Here is a 21,197-nt window from a genome sequence, read left to right on the forward strand (position 1 = left end):
AGTAAACAAGGCTGGGAAACCTGCCAAGACTTTACTGTACAAATTGACTTAGTGTCATTGAATTATGGTCGGCGGTTTCCTGACGTTGACTGCCTTCCTACTCGTTTTGTTGCTCTCCCCCCTCCCCCCCCTCCCTCCCTCCCTCCCTCCCCGGGGGTGTTTTTCGCGGAATCGATGGACGTCCGTAAGAAACAAGGGGAGCGAGGGAGGGACCGTATCTTATGGCTGTCTCATGCAATTTGGTTTCCCATTCTCCCTGAGGTGAGAGGAGGAGGAGACAGAGAGAACGAGAGACAGAGACAGAGAGAGAGAGAGAGAGAGAGGGAAGAAAGCATCAAACAATCATGTCATCAATTGTGTTTTCACCCTGTGTTTGTATGCAGAGCCACATCCAAGCATCCTGCCAAGTCTTCCTCCTCCTGCCCAAGCAGCAAAAGCAAAAGCAAAAGCACCGCCGCCGCCGCCGCCGCCGCCACTGGCTTCACCTTCACCTCCACCCTGCTCCACTCATCCACTCCCATTCCTCTGTTTTGCTACTCGACAGAGCGCCGGCACCAACACAAAAGAAGGCAGAGGCGAGTCTTAAGAGGAGGAGGAGGTGGAGGAGGAGGAGGCCACGGAGGTTGAGCCCGGGTGTGTGCGCTTCCATGAGCGCGCCCGGATTAGGGCCAAGGTAACGATGAAGACGAGCGGGCAGGGGTGAAGGATGAGGAGGGAATAGAATAGAAGAGAAGAGGAGAGTAGGAGTGGTAGTTATTTCACGCACAAGACTCGGCGCCCTCTGCCATTGAGCCGACGCCAGCTGGGACAAGGAGCGGCGTCCTGCGCTTTCTCTCGCTCCGTTTCGCTCCTTCTTCTTCTCCTGGCTTCAATGAGAGCTTTGTATGAGCTGGAGGAAGGATGCAGGGTCCCATTTGGCTGTCATTGACATGTAAAAAGAGTGTGTGGCAGTGACAGCTGAGGAGATCAGGGGCCTGTAATTAGCTGTGTGTGCACAGAGGATGTAGGACGGACTCTCACCCCTCCCTGTCAAACACACACACACTCACACACACACGCACACATGCAAACGCTGCGCACACACCAGACACAGACACAATATGGTTATGTTTTTGTCATTTCATGGACAAAATAGGACAAAATACAAACTGCTTTATCCTTTTGTCCACTAAATAGAAATGTCTCTGTTATTTTGTGGACTAAATGCGTTCGGGCATTGCTTGGTTTCTTAAACCTAAACAAATTTTTCATACACAAGATCCTTTGTGTCTGGACTCGCTCTTCTGTCTTGTTGTGCCTGTAGGTGATGCTATGTTGGAATCATAGCCGACTCGTGAGGTTTGACACTCTGTGGGTGCTGTAAATTTAAAACAGGGACACATGTGGTCTGGCCCACACATTAGAATAATAATAATAATAATAATGATGATGATAATGCTCTGGATTTCTCAAAGGGGAAGTCTGGATGCGCAACAGATGCATTCATCAGTGCGAGACACAGGTGAGATAAGCCGACTGTGAATAAGAGCGCAGACTCACCGCACCTCATAAAACACAGCCATACTGGACGTGGAATGCAGGGAAACGAGACTCGACGCTTTTCTGGAGCAGACGGCGTTCAGATTGGTGATTTTGTGAGGTTTTGTTGGACGTCAGACGCAGACACAGCTGATACAGAGTCTAAACTCAAGAGCTTTTTGGGCATGGAACTCAATGCTTCAATCGCACAACAATGACTTTTCTTGTATGTGTTTTATTTGTATTTGTATTTACATTTAATCTATATTTTTCCCCCATCTTTGAGCATTGAGCGGTGCCTCGTGCAATGAATTTACCTCTTACATTGTTGCTTTTCAAGGTAATAAAAGAGGGAGTTGTGCAAATCCAAAAAACAAAGCTGACCTCGATTCATGCTGTTACGCTATTATGCACTGTCCGAGGGGCCTCACAGTGGAGGACAGAGTGTGTGTGTGTGTGTGTGTGCGTGTGTGTGTGTGTGTGTGTGTGTGTGTGTGTGTGTTACTGACAGACAAGTTACCGTGGTGATTAAGCTCCTCTTTCAAGCTTGGGGTCTCATCTGAAGGTGGGCCCTCCTCTCTTTGAAACAGAGGATCTGGGCTGGTGTCAAGCCACCACAAGGGTCTCATGGCTCACTGGGAAAACCAACGATGACAGTTGCTGTAACAAGATGAAGAGGAGCCGCCGACCCACAGGACTGGACTCTCCCATGGGAACCTGCGGAAGCCCCCCGTGACCCCCGTGTGCTATTACTTCGTCAGGTTATGCAGAGCACAATAAAAGCTACAGGGATCTTGCAGATCCCCGAATAGAACCGTTATGCTGTAATGTTGATTGCGCCTTTGTTCCATCTCGCAACAGTCTCTCGGCTACTTCCTGTTTACAAATACAGGCATTTCAGGGTCAAATGTTGCGAGGAAACACTTTGAGAGGTGCTGGTTTAAAGGCTTTTCAACGTTTTTAGCTAAGGGGTCTATTTAAAGGCCTTTGAACCTTATATGGCCAAATGAACATACAAGAAAACAACATTAGTGACCTAGTTTGTACTTGAATGACCTGCAAATGATGAAATCCTGTCAAAGTGCTGGAGTATCACTTTAAATCTCCAAAATATGTGGCAATAAGGGGAAAAAACCATGAATTTGAAAAAATATGTTCCAGACTCACTCTGAAGGGGAGATTATGCATTTGTGGAAAGTTTTTCTTCCCTCTCGCTCTCTATACATATTGGCAACATATGATATCTCGGAGTCTCGCAGCTTTGCAGTTTGACCTCAATTTTTCACATTTCTAGCCTTGATTCCTTCCATTCGTGGCACTAAATCTTGCTCGAGCTGAGCAGCGGAGAGTCGAGGAGGAGGAGACGAAGCAGGGGAGACACAAAGAAGACATGACAGATAGATGGAGAGAGGGATGGAGACAGAGTGAGAGAGAGAGAGAGACACACAGCGACGGCTCCATCCGTCTGTCCCAAGATTGAGGGATAAGGACATCGTTTGTCCTTTTTAATCCACTCGCTCATACCCAGTTACCGTGGAACCTCGTGGGAATCATTCCCAGCTCGTCACACACACCATCTTGTAACACACACCTTCATCACGGCGATACACCGAGCCAGAGAGAATGTCTGCTTCGAGAAATACGGGGCGTAAAACACTTTTCTTCTTTTTTTTTTTACCATGACAGGACATGACAGCAAGAGGACTCATTGTCTATTGTTTGTCTCCGGGACGTTCAGGGAGATCAAACTGGAGCATCTTCGTCTGCGTCTGTCACTGAATCCACTGAAGCACAATGGTGTACGCCTCCTGGTGACAAAAGCTTGGAATGAAATGAAGATCCTTGCTAAGTGAGCGCCGCCTCTATCCTGGCCTGATTTTTTTTGGTTTCTTTGTGGCGGAAAGAAAAGCAGGTTTTCACTTTCTGACGTAAATTTATTGAGAAAGAAAAACTCTATGGGGATAAAATCCATACAAAGGCTTAAAATTGTAAACACACTATCGAGTAGTGAAGCCCAATTCATTTAACCCTGTAAAAAATTCGACAATTAGTGGATTAATGGAGTGGCCCAGCGTTGATACCTGACACTCGTTAAAAAACAACACTTTCACATCTATTGTTATTTCCTATTAAACAATGGCATACCAGTAAACATTACATTGCATAAAATATGAGCAAAGATATGAAAAATAAGAAAATATCACTCCTTGTGTCAGATGTCACTGACTGAGTGCGTTTCTATTTGGGGTTTGTGCGTTGGCGTCTCTCGCAGGTCGTCGTCGCCCTCTAGTGGTTGGAGTCCATGTGTTCGGGGTGGTTCTGCAGGCAGGAGATGAACTCCTTCACCTCCTTGCCCTCGAAGCAGATCTGGTAGACGGCAGCGAACAGCGGAAACCTAGACAGTGGAGAAGAAATTAAGAATTTCCACATTTTCCAAACCCGTGACCAGCAGGTGAGGACAGAGACTCACTTGTTGACCATGTCCCTCTTTTGGAGGATCTTGTAGACCTCCGCTGAGGTTTGTGGACCCTGCAGCTTCTGGCCGTTGAGCATTTCTTCCTCCAGTTCGGCAATGGACTAAAGAAAGAAAACAAAGAGACACTATTTTAATCTTCTTAAGCAATTTAATGACTTCTTAGATTCATAACATAAATATTTAAGGAGGAAGAAAGAAGTGTTCAAAACATTAAAACTCTGTTTTCCTTCAAGTCACCACTTTTCTCACCTTGGATGTTTTCACAAAGGCCTCTGCAACTTTGCGGTTGCGTCCGCCGTAGCAGGTGGTGATGAGGTCGGCCACGCCGCAGCTCTCCAGGAAGGTGGTGGAGCTCACCTGGCCCTTGCAGAACATCTTGGCGAAGGCGACCATTTCCATCAGACCGAGCCGGATCACCGCCGCCTTGGTGTTATCGCCGAAGCCGAGGCCGTCGCAGAATCCAGCTCCCACCGCCACGATGTTCTTCAGAGCTCCACACATCTCCACCGTGTCGCTCTCCTGCACCACTGTGATGCGGAAGTTGGGAGTCTGGAGCATCTCTTTGAAGAGGTGGCCGTTTGTCTCATTTCTGGCCCCTGTATTGAACAAAGATTGTCAAAAGAGGAAGGACAAATATATACACGTACATTTACATACTCCTTCTCTGATCGCCCCTCTCTCACTGGCTCACAAAGTTAACAATCAAACAAAGAGACTGATCTGGATAGTTTGGCTCTGGCTTAAAAACGGCTTCTTACCAATGGTGGTTTCACAGAACTTCTCGTCCGCCACTTCGTTGGCGATGTTGGCCCCCATGAGGACGCTGACCTCGATCTCCAGCTTCTCACGGATGATGTCTGAGATGAGCTTCAGTCCCTCCGGTCCCTCATCGATGCCCTGGGGGAGTCATCAAACACAGACATTAAAGATTCCAATTTCTACTCAAGTCGACTTCCTGTGATGTGTGACCACAGACAAACATTATAGCATTTCCCCCCTTTTTCCACTTTGACTTAAGAAACAAACACAGGATCTTACTTTGATGAGTGAGATCCCGATGGTTCCCTCGGTGATGTGAGGCTTCATCTGATCGCAGAGTTTGCTGATGAACTGGTGCGGGATCACAAAGACGAGGAACTTTGCTCCTTTCACCGCTTCTGTGATGTCCGGGATGGCCACCTAGTGGAGCAAAGAAGAAGAACAACCCCTTATTCATCCCATGAATTTGAGAAATTCAGCTTCCAACACATGCAGTTTACATACATGCAGTGACAACACCATGCAGTAACACACAGTTCGTGCCCCCCTCCTACACACACACATGCACAAGAGGGGTCACCGCAGTGCAGCCATTAGCCAGCGCCCGTGGAGCAGGTTGGGGTTCGGTGCCTTGCTCAAGGGCACCTCGGCAGTGCCCTGGAGGCAAACTGGCAACGCTTCAGCTGCCAGCTGCCAGTCCACACTTGGTCCACAGGGGACTCAAACCGGCGACCCTCCGGTTCCCAAGCCAAGTCCCCTATGGACTGAGATACTGCCACCCAAATGCAACAATAGGTTGAAACAGTACACAGCTCAGGATGCCAGTCAATTGGTTATAGATGAGCTAGAATTATGCATTAGGATAAACAAAGTGCCGGGTGTGGTGTTGGAAACTAGAAATAATGTGCACATTTCATAATAACAGAATTTTATAGGATTTACGTTTCAGTCCTATCATCTATCTTTCTTTCTGTCATTTATTTTATTTGACAGTCAGAGTTCAGTCTTTTTATCAGTGTCATTTTGAACAATCAACTTATTTTACAAAATTATACAGATTGTGCAACATTTTGACACACACATACTGTATATACAAGATAAGATATGCAACATATGTTAAAAGAATGAATATCTTGAACGACTTCAACAAAACCAGCTGATTATGCAGGGTAAGTGGATGATGTATATAACCATTGTGTTTCCATAAGATGTTATAAGATGTTATGAACACTGATTATGTCATCGGCCCACAAGGTGTTAAGAAAGAGGCCTTATGTGTCCGGTGAGTCACCCTAGTCAGACACTTACCACATTCCGAGGCAACTTGTGACCTGGCAAGTATTTGACGTTTTCGTGATCGGTGTTAATGATCTCCGTGAGCTTCTTCCCGTTGATCATCTCCTCAAACACCCACATGTTCACCATGGGGTCGAACCTGTTGTTTCCTTTGACATTGCGCCCGATGATTTTGGCGATGGCAGATCCCCTAGAGAGAGAGAGAGAGAGAGAGAGAGAGAGAGAGAGAGAGAGAGAGAGAGAGAGAGAGAGAGAGAGAGAGAGAGAAATACAGATCACACCCCTGAGGAATCAGACAGACTATGGAGATGATCTGGGCTTTGGTTCACACTTAATTCTTAACAAAACTGTTTGCAGTTTTTGCGATTTGCACTTTCCATTATCAAACACAAAAAGCAGCGCAAACGCTTTTGGGGATGATGTAATGATCTGGATTTAAAGCTATTTCATTGACTTAAATCCCCATCTAACTTAAAGAGAGTAGTGGTAGCATCAGGTTGGAAGACGCGTGCAGATCAGGTCATAGTGGAGTTTTAGGTTAATATCCTGTTCTTATTATCAAACGAATCAATGGAGAGAACTCAAGCTACGTGGATAGCTCTAAAGATCTGCAGCTGCGGGTTAGTGTGTCGTTGCCGTAGCGGTTTTCAGGGTTTAGATTGTGCCACTATGATCCACCTTGCCTCAGGCTACACGCAGACACACGCACACAAACGTATAATTACCAGTTTCCGGATCCAACGATGCAGACTCTTTTGCCAGGCATTTCGTAGGCAGCTGATATCGTTCGGCTCAGTCGTGTCGTGTGTTTTATGCTCGTCAATAATAACTTCCTCATACGCCCAATAAATGTATCCTACCGCGCTCCACCCCTTCGTGTTTACATCAGCCAAACGGGAAATCATGTAACAACAGCAGCGTCTTTGTTTTATCCCCTTTCCATCCCACATTTAACGCTTTAGTGCCATACGCCCATGTTCAAGTTCAGCACATTTTACGGAAACACAATAAGCACATAAGGAAGTAAACAACACCACTAACAATGTGTCCGTCTGTGTGGGATATATTTACAAACAAATGTCGCTATTGTGAAAGCAGAAAAGCGCCACACTCAGACATCTCGAAAAGCCGGGACGGGGAAAATCTATAATGAACACTTCCGGTTAGGTTTCTTTCAAAATAATATCGCGCTGATTGATTTACCTGTAGCGCTGGTCTCCGTGCATACTTTATTTTGAAGGTGCTACAAGACATCCGGTTGGCTTTGCTTTAAAATGCTATTTCTGTGACATTCTTATAGAATGATATGCAGCAAATGTGTGTGTGTATATACGTCTAAACGTAAACAAACTTGATTTTTGCAGATTATATATAACGCATGAGTGTTTTAGTGTCTTACTGATACGCAAAGTTTATCATAAATGGTATACTTTTACAAAATAATACCTTTTGCCCATATAAACGAGTGTCAAAGACAACATACATTTATAAAAAACGTAAAATGTTGCGCGTTTTATGCGTCTTTACGACAACGCGGAAGTCTACGCGCGTGAGCGAGTCACATGACAGCAGCAGGAAATGCTACAGCAGGATAACGGCTAGCAGCTAGCACGCAGGCTACCCAGTCAGTCAGTCAACCAGCAGCACAGAACATGTCGTGACATTCGTCAGTTAAGATAACTAGTTGAGAGTTAAGCTTTTCCGATGAACAACGAACCGATAGCTTCACTCTGTATCACAACTAAGCGAGGGCAGTGACTTAACAATAACAATCTGTGCTGACTTGGCTAGCTTAACAGGCTAACGCTAGTCCAAAAGCAGGTCTGTCTCTAGTGACTATGCAGGGGGAGACCACGGCCATACGAGTCACGGACAGCGAAGGGAAGCTGGATGTTTTGCCCCAGAACAAGACCCCAAGCTCGGGGAGAGCGAGCACCAAAAGCTGGCAGTACAGGTACGCGCTCGTGCTGGTTGTGGTTGTTTACTGGGTTACGTCACTTGTCGTTGTGTGTAGACTTTAACCAGGTACACAACCTGTCAATCAGTGTTGCCTTTACGTGCGTTGTTCTTTGATTCCATGATAACATTGTTCTTTATTCAACAAGTTAAGTGTTAACAGATTTGTTTTTGTTTATGGGCGTTTGCGCTGCACATGAATGTTTAATATTCTCTGTTTTTGCTCATTTCAGCGACCACATGGAGAATATTGACGGCTACTTAATGAAATACACTAATCTAGTGACGGGGTGGCAGTACAGGTGAGTTTACGCTGAGATTTAGACTAATATAGACATAATGTGTTGTCAATAAATGTGTTATTCACTATGGCGTTGGTATTCCTTGCAGAACCAAATTGTTTATGTAATCTCTTAATGTAAGAAAATCAATATTGCTCTCTTCAGCAACTGCATTCCGAGAAAGTCTATTACAGTGCAGAAGTAAAAGTGTTTTTTTATGACGTGAGGATGGCTTGTGGTTGAGTCGATCACGTCTGGTCTCCCCCCTCACACCCCCCTGTGATGTCACCTTCAGGTTTTTCGTCTTGAACAATGAGGCAGGCGTGCTGGAGTACTTTGTGAACGAGCAGTCGCGGTCCCAGAAGCCCCGAGGCATGCTCCCACTGGCCGGGGCCGTCATCTCGCCCAGCGACGAAGACTCGCACACCTTCACCGTCAACGCCATCAGCGGGGAGCAGTACAAGCTCAGGGGTGCGTACCAACAAGTGGATACGACTAGACTCTATCGCTTTGATGCTCTTACTGTCGTTTCATGAGTTCATTTCTAGTTTGGTGGTGACATACAGGAGTGAAAATAGATAATAGCGGCCTTCTTTTTGACAGTTGCCACTTTCCCATTGACAGTTGTGTTTTTAGTTTGGTGTTCCAAATCTATTGATCCCTTAAAAAAAGCTCCCACTGTGTCGTCACTCAGCCAAGATAAGGCGTAATGCCGTCTGACTCACTGCCTGAGCCCACCGCTCCAGTAGTCACCGGGCACGGAGCCATTCATCTCCCCATAGCTTGTCGGCTCCATTTATAACTCAGAGCCTGTTTGGCATCATCGTACATCAGAGGCCATTGATCTGGATGTCTCCCATTATCCGCTGCTGGTGAGGGAGAAGCGCAAATCAATCGGCGGCGCACAAGATCATCTCAGAGAAGCTGTAAAGTCCTGTTTGTTTTATTCCCTGTGTGTGTGTGTGTGTGTATGTGTGTGTCTCTCTCTCTCTCTCTCTCTCTCTCTCTCTCTCTCTCTCTCTCTCTCTCTCTCTCTCTCTCTCTCTCTCAGCCACGGATGCTAAAGAAAGGCAGCACTGGGTGAGCCGACTGCAGATATGCACGCAGCACCACACAGAGGCCATGGGCAAGGTAAGACTGTTTACTCAGTGTGAACAAGAATGCAATAGTGCATTATTCTTCACTCACTCACTCACTCACTCACTCTCTCTCTCACTCACTCTTCTCCGCTAAACACCCTTTGATCTTGATGTTAATCTGTGGGCGACTCTGCTCCTCACAGCCTGTTTTCATGGCTCGGCCTTGAGAACCCGTCTCAAGGGGGGGGAAAAGTTCAATTCAAAAGCTCTGAACTGATTTTGAAGATGTTATGCCACATGTATTCAATGTGAAAATGTCTTGCAGTTAAATTTGCCTCGCTGAATTTAACACCTTGCATAACTGTAATAGATTTTTATTACACATAAGTGCTCTTATAAAGTCACAAGACTCTCATATTCCTCACGGTCATATTGTGTTTGTGCAGAGTAATCCCCCACCCAAGTCCCGGAGCTACTCCATGACGTCTCAAGGCAGCGGCAGCTCGCCCATGTCCATGCGGCGGCCCAGCCAGAACAACGCCACCTTATTCAACTGGTCCCAGGTCCACAAGGGCTCGTCGCTCTACAGCAGCAAGAGGTCCCTGCTACCGGACCACCTGCTGGATGCCAGAGAGGTACGGGCCGCCGTCCAGCTCGCTGCCTGCACAGCGTGTTGGATGGCTCGGGCAGGAGTGTAGCGTTTACTCCCAAACGGCCTTTAGTTGTGATAAAATGTTTGCACATGCATTTCTAATTCTGAATTATGCAAAAAGTCCACAAGGGGATGCTGTTGTCTTCCTTTACATTGGAAAGAAAACAGACTGATAACCCCAACAAAGACCCACAACGGACACACTGCAGTTTGTCTAAATCAGTGCTTCTCAAATAGGGGGGTGCGGTGAAATGCCAGGGGGGGCGCGTGTGACCCCGGGGAACATGCACGGAGAAAGTACCGTTTGCTGTTTCATTACAGTGGCGCTTTCGCGCCTACATGTAGTGTGCCATTTAGTCTTATTATTAGAGCATGTGCAGGGAGTATTAGCTCCTCTGGGGGGGCTCGACTGAAAACAATTGAGAAGCACTGGTCTAAATGAAGTTGCTCTGAGTGTGTTTTGGTTTTCCTCCTCATTACTTCCACCTGGGCGTCTTGTCACTAAATGTTGACATTCAAAAAAACAAAACAAATCGGTGAGTTCAGTGACTTGGTGGTTTCCCCTCACAGCAACAACGTCCTGGGTTCCACTCTGGGGTTTTGCTTGCCTTTCACTTTGACCCGGTTTGATTCCCACCTGTACTCTGGGTTCTGCCCGTGACTGGGAGTGTGAATGTCTCATATGTTCTGTCGATAAGATTCAGCAAAAATGTTATCTTCCTAAAATACCTGCACCACTCCTATCTCCCCCCTCTGACCCTCCCTAGATGATGACCCAGGCTCAAGGCCAGCACAGAGACCTCATCCAGAGCATCGAGGGCCTCCCCGCCACCCCCGGCCTCTCCCCACTAGACCAGGACCTGCTGATGCTCAAGGCCACGTCCATGGCCACAATGAACTGTCTGAACGAGTGCCTGCACATCCTGCACCTGCAGCAGGTGGCCAGGCAAAGGAGCGCACTGGGAGGTGTGTGTGTGTGTGTGTGTGTGTGTGTGTGTGTGTGTGTGTGTGTGTGTGTGTGTGTGTGTGTGTGTGTGTGTGTGTGTGTGTGTGTGTGTGTGTGTGTGTGTGTGTGTGTGTGTGTGTGTGTGTGTGTGTGTGTGTGTGTGTGTGTGTGTGTGTGTGTGTGTGTGTGTGTGTGAGAGAGTGAGTGTGTCAGTTACAATGTTATTTGATATGACAGAACTATACTCCATTGTAAATGGATTCCATTGTAAATCAGCAGTTTCTCCCTCATAATCATGATTCTCCTGTTGACTAAAGCTGCACACAGTTCTGAAAAGCAAATCATAGTCTTGCACAAGTCGGATCAGACCCAATCTAGACGGATGGTTTGCATTAGCTGGACAGTGGAATTATTCTGCATTATTGATAGGGAACCGTACCTATTCTTACCACCTGTCTCCAAGGTAATTAGATCTGCGATAGTTAAAATGTCCAATACTTTGTGTACAGAATGCCTCTTTAACTTCCCCCCCCATGACAAACAGCACGGCTGTATGGCGTTAGGGCAGTAGGCAGCGTGAAGGGTTTGACGAGCTGTTATTCCAGATGATTTGGAATTGGAAAACAGCCAGCTAATGTCCTACTTATTCACAAGAGATCCTGTTACTCAATGTATATTTCATTAGGACTGACTCTCTGCGACAGCCAATCAGATTAAGCTGTAAGGCGACGCACAAGGTGAATTTGAATGAGATCAGCCCACTTCCAAACATACATAAAAAATGCCCACACATACTGCGGGGGCCGAGCCAATCGCGGGGTGAGGATGTTTCCTCTCGGCGGGGCCAAAGTATCCTGATACTCCAGTTAGCACAGGGGTTCGGTTACACTCTTTTCGGTATCAGGCGGCTGTCTGGGGAATAGCCATCCATCCAGCCGCCGGCCAAGCAGTCGCCGGCTGTCGCGTGGCGAATGGTGAGGCTGAGCGTCGGGGGCTGCGTGTGCGCTGCGCGTGTGTGTGTGCAGCTGCGAGTGTCTGGGAGGCCTTAGGAGGCCATGAGTAGATCTCAACCCGCCGCCGTGCGTTCCTCCTCCAACACAGGACCCACCATCGAGTGGCTCGAGCCCAAACTACCGGACATCCTGAAGAACGGCAGCAGCCCGCTGGACAGCTTCGACCCAGGAGAGGTCCCACTGGAGGGCGGCCGGCTGGAGCTCAGCACCCCAGAGTCCTCCACCTTTTCTGGGGTAAGACACAGAGAATCCCACCTGCACTAAACTGTTCTAAAACAAGTTTCACACTTCAGAATGTGAGCGATTGTTCTGTGTTCATGAGTGTAACAGCTGTTCTGACTCCATCACCCATAAGACAAACAACAGCCTCTTGCTTTCCACCTCGGCCATGTCACTCAAGGAGGTTATTGCCTAAATGACAACGGCCTTCCTCTCCTTTCACCCCGGCAGGAGCAGGAGGACATCGATGCGGAGGACGAGCTGGAGGACTCCTTCACCGACAAGGAGGAGGACCTGGGCGCTGTGGAGGAGGAGCGAAGCGTCATCCTACACCTGCTGTCCCAGCTCAAACTGGGCATGGACCTCACGCGGGTAGGTTGAGTTCCACCAACTGCCCCCCCCTAACACACACACACACACACAGACACCTTTCTACTTTGCATGTTGTGCAATGAGAAGATTTTGTTGAATTCAGCTCAATAATCTCTCAATGACGAGTGTAAAGGATCGTCTCCGTGTCTGACCTTTGAACCCACTTAGATTCTATGTTCAAAGAGGCAGGTGCTACATGTTGTTGCTATATACGTGTGCAATTGGAGTCACCTCTATTGTCCTTCAGGCTCGTGGGGCCTCATCTAGTTCATTCTGGTCTAAACTCTACATTAAGTGTCAATTCATCCAATCAGTTTATTTATTTATGCTGCTGTCTCTCTCTCTCTGCTTGTCTCGTCTGTTCCATTGGAGCCTTTTCCCACTTTCAATGAACAGTGATGTGGTGTTAATCAAAAGGGACTCATTATCGACCCAGTTACAGGCGCAGGAGTTGGCTTGTTGGTATCTAACTGATATATGTGTTGTAGTGAAGAATAGACTTCATGAGTTCGCAAAAAAGCGGACGAATCGAGCGTTTTGTCTTATTGATCATCACATCTTCGTTTGGGGATTCTCCACCACTTGTGATGACCGGACAGGTTGAAGTAATCACTTATACTTCTTGCCTCTTAATTACTCGTCCTGGACGCACACAAACACCAAACTCAAAGCCAAAGCCAAAGCCAAAGCGTTCACGAGCAAAGCCAGCACAGACACTCAATCTTCCCGTGTCAGTTTGTTGAGAGTATTTGGATATCCACCTCTTAGGTTTCTGCTTGATTTGTCACAGTTACCTAGTGGAACGATTGACTGAACCCAGATTGAGATCGTGGCGCCCTCGCGACCTCCACGTCAAAGTTGCCTGCCGCTCGATTTACTGATGGCAAGTCGTATGATAATGTGGAAGGGGAGGAGATGGATGAGAACATTGGATTCTTATCGGCTAAAGACGTAATCTAGGGCAACGCTGCGATTGCGTCATAATGCACCGTGTCTAAATGACCCCCCCTCTTTCCAGGTGGTCCTTCCCACCTTCATCCTGGAGAAGCGCTCGCTGCTGGAGATGTATGCCGACTTTATGTCTCACCCAGACCTCTTCGTGGCAATTACCGATGGCATCAGCCCGGAGGACCGCATGGTACGCTTTGTGGAGTACTACCTCACTTCATTCCACGAGGGCCGCAAGGGGGCCATAGCCAAGAAGCCCTACAATCCCATCATCGGAGAGACCTTCCACTGCTCCTGGAAGGTCCCCAGGAGGCAAGAGGCTCACAAGGAGTGCATGCAGTCCAGCCCAGACACGTCCTCCCCCCAGGACCCATACCAATTGCGCTTTGTGGCAGAGCAGGTGTCCCACCACCCCCCTGTGTCTGGCTTCTACGCTGAATGCCAGGAGAGGCGGATGTGCGTGAACACACACGTGTGGACCAAGAGCAAGTTCATGGGAATGTCCATTGGGGTGTCTATGGTGGGGGAAGGTGAGCTGACGGGCTTTTCCCACAGGTTTGCGTCTGTCTGTCAATACATTGGGAAGAATGATATCTTTTTATAGCAGCGTTTAATGTTCATCTGCAGGTTGTCTGTTCTTGCTGGAGCACGATGAGGAGTACACCTTCACGCTGCCCTGTGCATACGCCCGCTCCATCCTCACGGTGCCCTGGGTGGAGCTGGGCGGCAAGGTCACCATCAGCTGCGCCAAGTCAGGATACTCGGCAGTCATCACCTTCCAGACTAAGCCCTTTTATGGTGGCAAGCTGCACAAGTGAGTTCCCTCTGATCTCTGATTTCATGAAAGTATTGCCTTACTTAAACTTCCTTACATCACACATTAACCCCTCCATGTTCCTCCCCCTCCATGTGAATGCAGGGTGACAGCAGAGGTGAAGCACAACGCCACAAATGTGGTGGCGTGCCGCGTGCAGGGCGAGTGGAACGGCACACTGGAGTTCACCTACGCGAGCGGAGAGACAAAGGTGGTCGACGTCACCAAGCTGCCCGTCACGAGGAAGCAAGTGCGGCCTGTTGACAAGCAAGGACCCACTGAATCCAGGTCAGGACCCCACTGGAACCTGCCGCACCGACGTGTGCGATGCGAGCCAGATTAGCAGATTAAACGCGGGCACAACATAATGAGTCCAATATGTTTCAGGCGCCTGTGGCAGCACGTGACCGAGGCGTTGCGGCAGAAGGATATCGACAAAGCCACGGAGCACAAGAGGCTGCTGGAGGAGCGGCAGAGGACGGAGGAGAGACACCGCACAGAGACAGAGACCGCATGGAGGACCAGATACTTTGACAAGGAGGTGAGGAAGAGCCAATTCAATTCAATCTTTATTACAAATTGGTCCATAGAATACAAACACATGCAGATAAATGTTTCTATCATGGAGGGTAGTGGACACGAGGGGACAGTGTTATGAGTTTGGATAGCGTAGATTTCTCTCATGAGAAAGAGAAAAGGAGAGAAAGCGGAAACAGCAGCAAGAGAACATAATGACAGGATTCAGACAATATATTAAAGCACATAAAGCATATATCCTCCTGGGACCCCAACATTTACTTTGGATGCATTTTCCCTTTCTCCTTGCTATGTGGGGATTTGGGGGACCTAATCAGTCCCATATGGACACAAAGAGACACATTTCTTTTGGTCTGCTATGTTTTTATGGGGCACAGAAAAATGTCCACACATGAGCACAATGTGTTTAAGTTAAGTACAATGACGTATAAGAAGTAGAGAAGGAAAGATATGATGTCCACTGATGAGGACGCTGGGTCTCGGGAGGATATCAAACAAATAGAGTACACGCTCAGTGAGGAAAGATAAATTCAATGTAAAGCTTGACATCTCATCTCTATCCCGTTTTTTTTCCAGGGCGACGGCTGGTCGTACCACAAACCGCTGTTGAAAAACACCACAGTGAAGTCATAGTGACTTCAGTCTGTATTTGGGATGCAGGAATGTTTATGAGTGTGTGCGTGTGTGTGTGCGTGCATGCATGCATACACAAACATGTTGGACAGAAATGAAATGATAGCATGATCCATACTGACTTTACAAAGGAATGCAACGTGTTACCACGCTGGGGGGAGGGGAGTGGGAGGGAGGGAGGCGAGGGGGCTTGGGGGGGTAGACAGGGACAGCATGGCAAAAAAAAAGTGTTCTGGAAACCTCTCTCACAATGTACACAAAGCCTCAAAAAGTACACGCGTTTGTACTGCAGATCTTTTTATATTCCATATGTGGGCGAACACGTTCTTGTACAGGTACTGGTACGCAGCCTTATGGTAGTACGGTGAGCCTTAAGGTAGTACGCTGAGCGGCGCTCTAATCTCGCGGTGGTGATTCATCGCCCGTCCCCCTCGTAATCAATGATACCTTCCCCTTCCTCGTTCTAAGTCCGACTTGAGTTTCCAGCTCTGAACTCTTAAAATGTATCAAGTATATTTACATGCACACAGAGCTCTGACCTTTAGGAGTAGCTCATGGTTTGAATTTGTCTATATTAATCTTCCAGTGAGGGACTAAATTGCTAAGTTTTAAAGGGATATGTCGCAGATTTTACACTATTTCCTGATTTTCGGTTCATTTCCGTGCAAACTGGCTCATGCACGTTGTTTTCTTGTAAGTTGTACGATTCTGGAGATATTTGGCGCTGGCTTACCAGATCCTTAGGCCATCAAATGAACCCTTTGGACATGAACATGTTCATTTTATAGGTCTGATGGACCTAAAGCTGAATGCCAAATATCTCCAGAGCACTGAACAGTGGGGTGATCTCGTTGGAACGCAATTAAACTGTAAAATCTTGCGAAATCGCTTGACTCGTTTTTTAAGTAATCTGTAGTGTAATGTCCCCAAGAAATGAAGATGGCTGTCAAAGGGTTAATTCCCACTGCTGGCCTACACATAATCAAATTTTTTAACAATCAAATCGAACATGACATGCATTTCGGATTGGTGTAGGTTCATGTTCAGTTAGACGGTTTGGCAACTGGTGTAAGAACTCCTGCATGCACAGCAGCAACGTCTCTGTTCGCGGCGAGTATAATACTCCCTTGTCTGTAACACACACATTGATCAATGTCTCTTGTAAAGGCTTTTAACCAAATTTTGCTTGTTTTGTAATGCAAATAAATATATTATTTTCCTTGAATGCGTGTTTAATCCCCCCTTATCTCACGCTTGAGCCGCGCCCGTTTTTAGGGCCACGCCCCTTTTTGTATAGACGTGGGAACGAAATGTTCCATCAGATAACAAATTCCAATGCTCTACTGTGATTAACTATTTCATTTCCAAACATCCTCCAACACATCCCAGTTTCTAGTGGACCCCCCCCCCCTCTCCCCCCCCCTCCCCCCTTTGTCCAAGTTCAAACGCAGAGAGAGGACTTGTGTGAGCATGGGGGTGCATGGAAGTCGACCTTGCCATTGATAAGCTACTCCCTCCACATCTTGGTGCCTTATGCAATCTCTTCCTGTGTGTGTCTTCCAGCTACGGAGCACAGCATTTTCAGCGGTTAGTTCAATGACTGATGCAATAGCATATGTATGTATTCCGTGTGTGTTTTGATCTTGTGTTTTTTCCGTTGAACTTGGCTCCGCAGCGTTGGGAGAATACGACGGCACACTTGTTTTTCTAAGTTGTGACATTCTCTTGGTTTTAAATTCATCTGGTTGTCTCGCTGACCTATGAAACGCACTGACATTGAAGGAAATCTGAAGCTCCTTGTAGACATATTGATATGTGTGGTAATGATTAAATAAATGATGTATCAGTTGTATAGTGTGTGTGTGTGTGTGTGTGTGTTGAATGATGCATTTGTGGCCCAGGAAATACATGAAGCTGCAGTAGAGGTAAAGAAGAGACAGCAGGATGTGATGAGGTGAGTGTCACTCTACCCTTTAAGAAGAAAGAACTAGGAAATGAACAAGTAAACACATTACAAGATGTAATTAGCAGCTTGTGTCCAGCATTGGTTGTAAGACTGGTGTGTCATTTTCAGTTTGAACATCAGTCTTATCATCAGCATAGGCTTTGGGGCCATCTTGTGGTGGTTGAGGTGGTGGTAGTTCTAGTAACCTTACCTCGAACACATCCCACCTCTCAGGAAGGACCCCCTTGCTAAACAGGCGCGAAGCCACGTAGGAAACGACCAAGATGGAGGCCAGGGCACAGAGCATGGAGATTGTCTTTACGGGGGCGTGCTGGACGTAGACGCCATCTTCCAAGGTGCACCCTGGGAAACAGACGACGACAGGGATACCCAACACGGGCTCTCCGCACAGCCCTCTCAGCACCAAGCCCACAACGAAGCCTGTGACTGCCCCGTAGCCGTTGGAAATCTTGAAGAAGAGGACGCAGATCAGCTGGGGGAACATGACGGCGTACGTCAGGTCTGCACCCAGGATCCAGAACGCCATGACGCTGTTGTCCAGGAAGGTGAGACATGTCCCCACCAGCCCTGCACCTACTATGCAGAGACGAATCACCCACTGCAGCTCCTTATCTGACGCCTGAAACAGAGCAGATAGTCGCTGAGAGAAACATCTACAGTCTGCATATCCCTTGAATACCCATTGGCTCAAATGTCACGTTTTGTATGTACGAGCTCTAAAACACTTCATGATATGCTGCTGCTCTCCAGGTGTTACTTGGCAGATAGCCTGAAGGTATATCCAATCCTACTCCATGCACCTGAGTCCTGATGGTCTGGTAGATGTTGGTGGTGAAGATGGTCGTCGCCGACAAGAGATAAGAATCCGCGGATGACATCACGGCGCCGGCAATGGCTCCGATACCAAAGGCAAAAATGAAAGTCGGTGTGAAGTGCTGGAGGATGAGGGGCAACACCACCGACACCTCCCCACGCTCGTACGGCGACGGAGAACCGTACGAGGTGGCGTTCCAATCTGGAACACACAAGCAAACGCTAACAAAGATGCACCGATGAGTAAACGTTGCATTCATGTCCCACACTTCCACTTCGGCTTCCACTTCCTGTCCAGCATACCTGTTGAGGCTGCGACGGCTCCCAACAGCACAGGAGGGATTCCTAGAATGATGACAAAGAACGCTGCCATGAAACAAATGGTCCTGGCTGTGGATGTGGAGCTGGAGGAAAGTGTCCTCTGATGAAAATCCTGAAACGCCACATTCCCCACACTCTGGACGCACAAGGACAAGACACAAACTGAGCCAAGGTACACGCACACACACTTGCGCACGATCCAGGGTTTAGATTAGATTAGATTCAACTTTATTGTCATTGCCTGTCACAAGTACAAGCAATGACATGCAGATAGTCTCTAACCAGAAGTGCAAAAGCGATCATTGAATAGTTTACTGAGGACTGTGTGTGTCGTTACTAACAGTACTACCATAGAACACGCTATTAAAAGCTAAAAGTGCTTCAACTATACTCACCATTATTAGGAACTCATCAACCCATCTGCCTATGTCCTCAGTCTTCAACTGTCCAACCCAGGGGGCCTGATAGGTTTGGTTGAACATTGTCTTAGTGATATCAGTATAAGCTCCATTCACCAGAACAAAGGGGAGGCACAACCACTATAAGACGACAGGAGAGGAGATCATGTCATCACAAGAGCAACAGCAGGAGGAAGAACATATGTCAGATTCACACTTCTTTGGTTCTTTTGTCACTATGAAGCACTGACCAGGCTGGAGAGCACCAGGGTTAGCTGGATGACGTCAGTGTAGGCGACTGAATAGAGCCCTCCGAGGACAGTGTAGAGTATAGCGATGGAAGCAGAGATCCATATGCAAACACTGAATGGCAGATCTAAGATGACACTCATGGTGACCCCTGCACCAGAGGAAAACACACACACACGTTCACACACATATATATTTATACAGTTTATATATATTGTAGAGATATTTCAGTGAGTCATAATTTGATTATGTAGATTTCCACGTACCGAGGGAAATGAGCGTGGCGGGAGCCCAGATCACTTCAGCCATGAATGGCACCACAGCGAGGACAGCAGTCAGTACTTTTCCATACTTTTTCTGAAATGGATCCAGCATACTGACGTAATTGTTCTCCCTCATTGGCTTGGCGAAGAACAGTCCCCCTTTAAAAGATGGAATCGGATTGCTCAACACCCCCGAGCACATGAGCAGTTCAAACACGTTCGCGAAGTATAGACTATGTACTGTATACAGAACAAGTCGCGACACGCACCAAATGAAGCACATCTGCAATTAGTGTGTTACTGTCTCAAGTCGCCCAATTAAAGAAACTTGTATGATCTAATTTATAGTCCTTACCGACTATAAAGGTAATGGACATTTGCAGAGGGATCAGGGCCCAGATGAGCCCTTTGTTGGGGTTGTACACCGCCTCCGCGATGCCGACGATGAAGCCTCCTCCGACCCACGTGGCTGCGGAGAGACACAAACACATCCAATCACCCAGAAAACACGCTACAGATGTGCAACACACGCACACACACGCTCACCGGGACACATCAGAACTTCCAAACAGAGGAGATCTGTGGATTATCTGCATAAATATGAAGAAATGCGCTGCTGCTGCTCCTCGTTCTTTGTTTGCAAAAACGGCAAGCAGCAAATCAGAGCGAACATGATTCAATCAGACTGTGTGTAAAGAATACAACTCTTTTCTTTTCTGAGCTTTTGTAGGATTAAGCGTACTGCCTCAGGGCGCTATGATAGAGGCACTCGGTGTGCACGGTAGGGTCTCACACACACACACACACACACAACTCATGCATTCCTTTGTGGAATCTTAGATGAAGGATCCATGTCAAACTCACCGGTCATCGTGAACACTCCCACCACCAGACTCACTCTGCGGTTTGCCAGGAAGGAAACTTCTAACTGTCCGACGTGAGCGTCCTTCGCCAGCTTTCGGGACTTCATTGATGCCCAGATCCCGGTAATCAACACCAGCAAGTAGAAGAAGATCATCATGATCAGGCCGGGGACGTTCAGAGCCATTTTTTACCGCTAATGTGCCCGAATCCCACACAGCAGAATCTGACTTTACCCCTCCGCACACAAAACTTTACTGCTCTCTCTCTCTCTCTCTCTCTCTCTCTCTCTCTCTCTCTCTCTCTCTCTCTCCCCGTCACTCTCTCTCACTCTCTCGCTCTCTCTTTGTGTCCCCCTCCTCCCTTATTGCCAAACTAGCATCTGTACTAGTGATGGGCAATTCGGCTCTTTCAAGAGAGCCTGTTCGTTTGGCTCTTCTCACTAAAAAGATGTTGGCTCCCAAGTGGCCCCTTAGATTTTTTGTTGCTTAAATCCATTTATTACAAAATTATGTGTAAAATTAATTACTAAACCTACATTAAATCAAATGTTTATTATTTATATGGCTTTATTAATTTACTCAACATGGAACAGAGTTCAAAAATACAAATAATACCAAAAAACATTAGAAACATTAGAAAAAAAGTTCCAATCTCTGTGTATATTATTTGTAAATTTGCAACTATGTACAGTGAAACAACACATCAACAAAACATTACTCAATAAAATGTGAATTAAAATGTGTAAAACAAAAAGAAAAGGCAGCATCCAGGTGACAGTCTCTTGCCTCCCGTTCGTGTACTGCTGCGATTGGGTGCTGTGTCTG

At 47.2% G+C, this 21,197-nt stretch overlaps 3 protein-coding genes across 3 annotated transcripts; 1 reads left to right on the top strand and 2 right to left on the bottom strand.

The window, feature by feature from the left end:
* Positions 1 to 3,431: 3,431 nt before the first annotated feature.
* On the bottom strand, positions 3,432 to 7,200 carry LOC143002423 (glycerol-3-phosphate dehydrogenase 1-like protein). Its single transcript, XM_076152512.1, has 7 exons — positions 6,775 to 7,200; positions 6,062 to 6,239; positions 5,033 to 5,173; positions 4,753 to 4,891; positions 4,244 to 4,590; positions 3,989 to 4,095; positions 3,432 to 3,913 (listed from the first exon to the last, which is right to left on the bottom strand). The coding sequence occupies exons 1-7, from the start codon at positions 6,885 to 6,887 to the stop codon at positions 3,805 to 3,807; spliced, it is 1,134 nt and encodes a 377-aa protein (XP_076008627.1). The 5' UTR covers positions 6,888 to 7,200; the 3' UTR covers positions 3,432 to 3,804.
* Positions 7,201 to 7,629: 429 nt separating this feature from the next.
* On the top strand, positions 7,630 to 17,351 carry LOC143002358 (oxysterol-binding protein-related protein 11-like). The gene is made up of 13 exons (XM_076152429.1): positions 7,630 to 8,003; positions 8,239 to 8,307; positions 8,582 to 8,757; positions 9,338 to 9,417; positions 9,812 to 10,000; positions 10,785 to 10,983; positions 12,065 to 12,210; positions 12,427 to 12,567; positions 13,586 to 14,045; positions 14,143 to 14,329; positions 14,435 to 14,617; positions 14,717 to 14,870; positions 15,443 to 17,351. Exons 1-13 carry the CDS (start codon positions 7,888 to 7,890, stop codon positions 15,497 to 15,499), a joined length of 2,157 nt encoding a protein of 718 aa, XP_076008544.1. The 5' UTR covers positions 7,630 to 7,887; the 3' UTR covers positions 15,500 to 17,351.
* LOC143002359 (high-affinity choline transporter 1-like) lies at positions 16,780 to 20,862 on the bottom strand. The gene is made up of 8 exons (XM_076152431.1): positions 20,374 to 20,862; positions 19,865 to 19,978; positions 19,513 to 19,668; positions 19,249 to 19,397; positions 18,995 to 19,138; positions 18,582 to 18,735; positions 18,266 to 18,480; positions 16,780 to 18,084 (listed from the first exon to the last, which is right to left on the bottom strand). The coding sequence occupies exons 1-8, from the start codon at positions 20,555 to 20,557 to the stop codon at positions 17,524 to 17,526; spliced, it is 1,677 nt and encodes a 558-aa protein (XP_076008546.1). The 5' UTR covers positions 20,558 to 20,862; the 3' UTR covers positions 16,780 to 17,523.
* Between the last annotated feature and the right edge of the window lie 335 nt (positions 20,863 to 21,197).

This window comes from Genypterus blacodes, unplaced genomic scaffold, assembly GCF_046128005.1.
Source record: "Genypterus blacodes isolate CSIRO-AG114 ecotype Tasmania unplaced genomic scaffold, CSIRO-AGI_Gbla_v1 ptg000056l_1, whole genome shotgun sequence".
Taxonomy (NCBI): domain Eukaryota; kingdom Metazoa; phylum Chordata; class Actinopteri; order Ophidiiformes; family Ophidiidae; genus Genypterus; species Genypterus blacodes.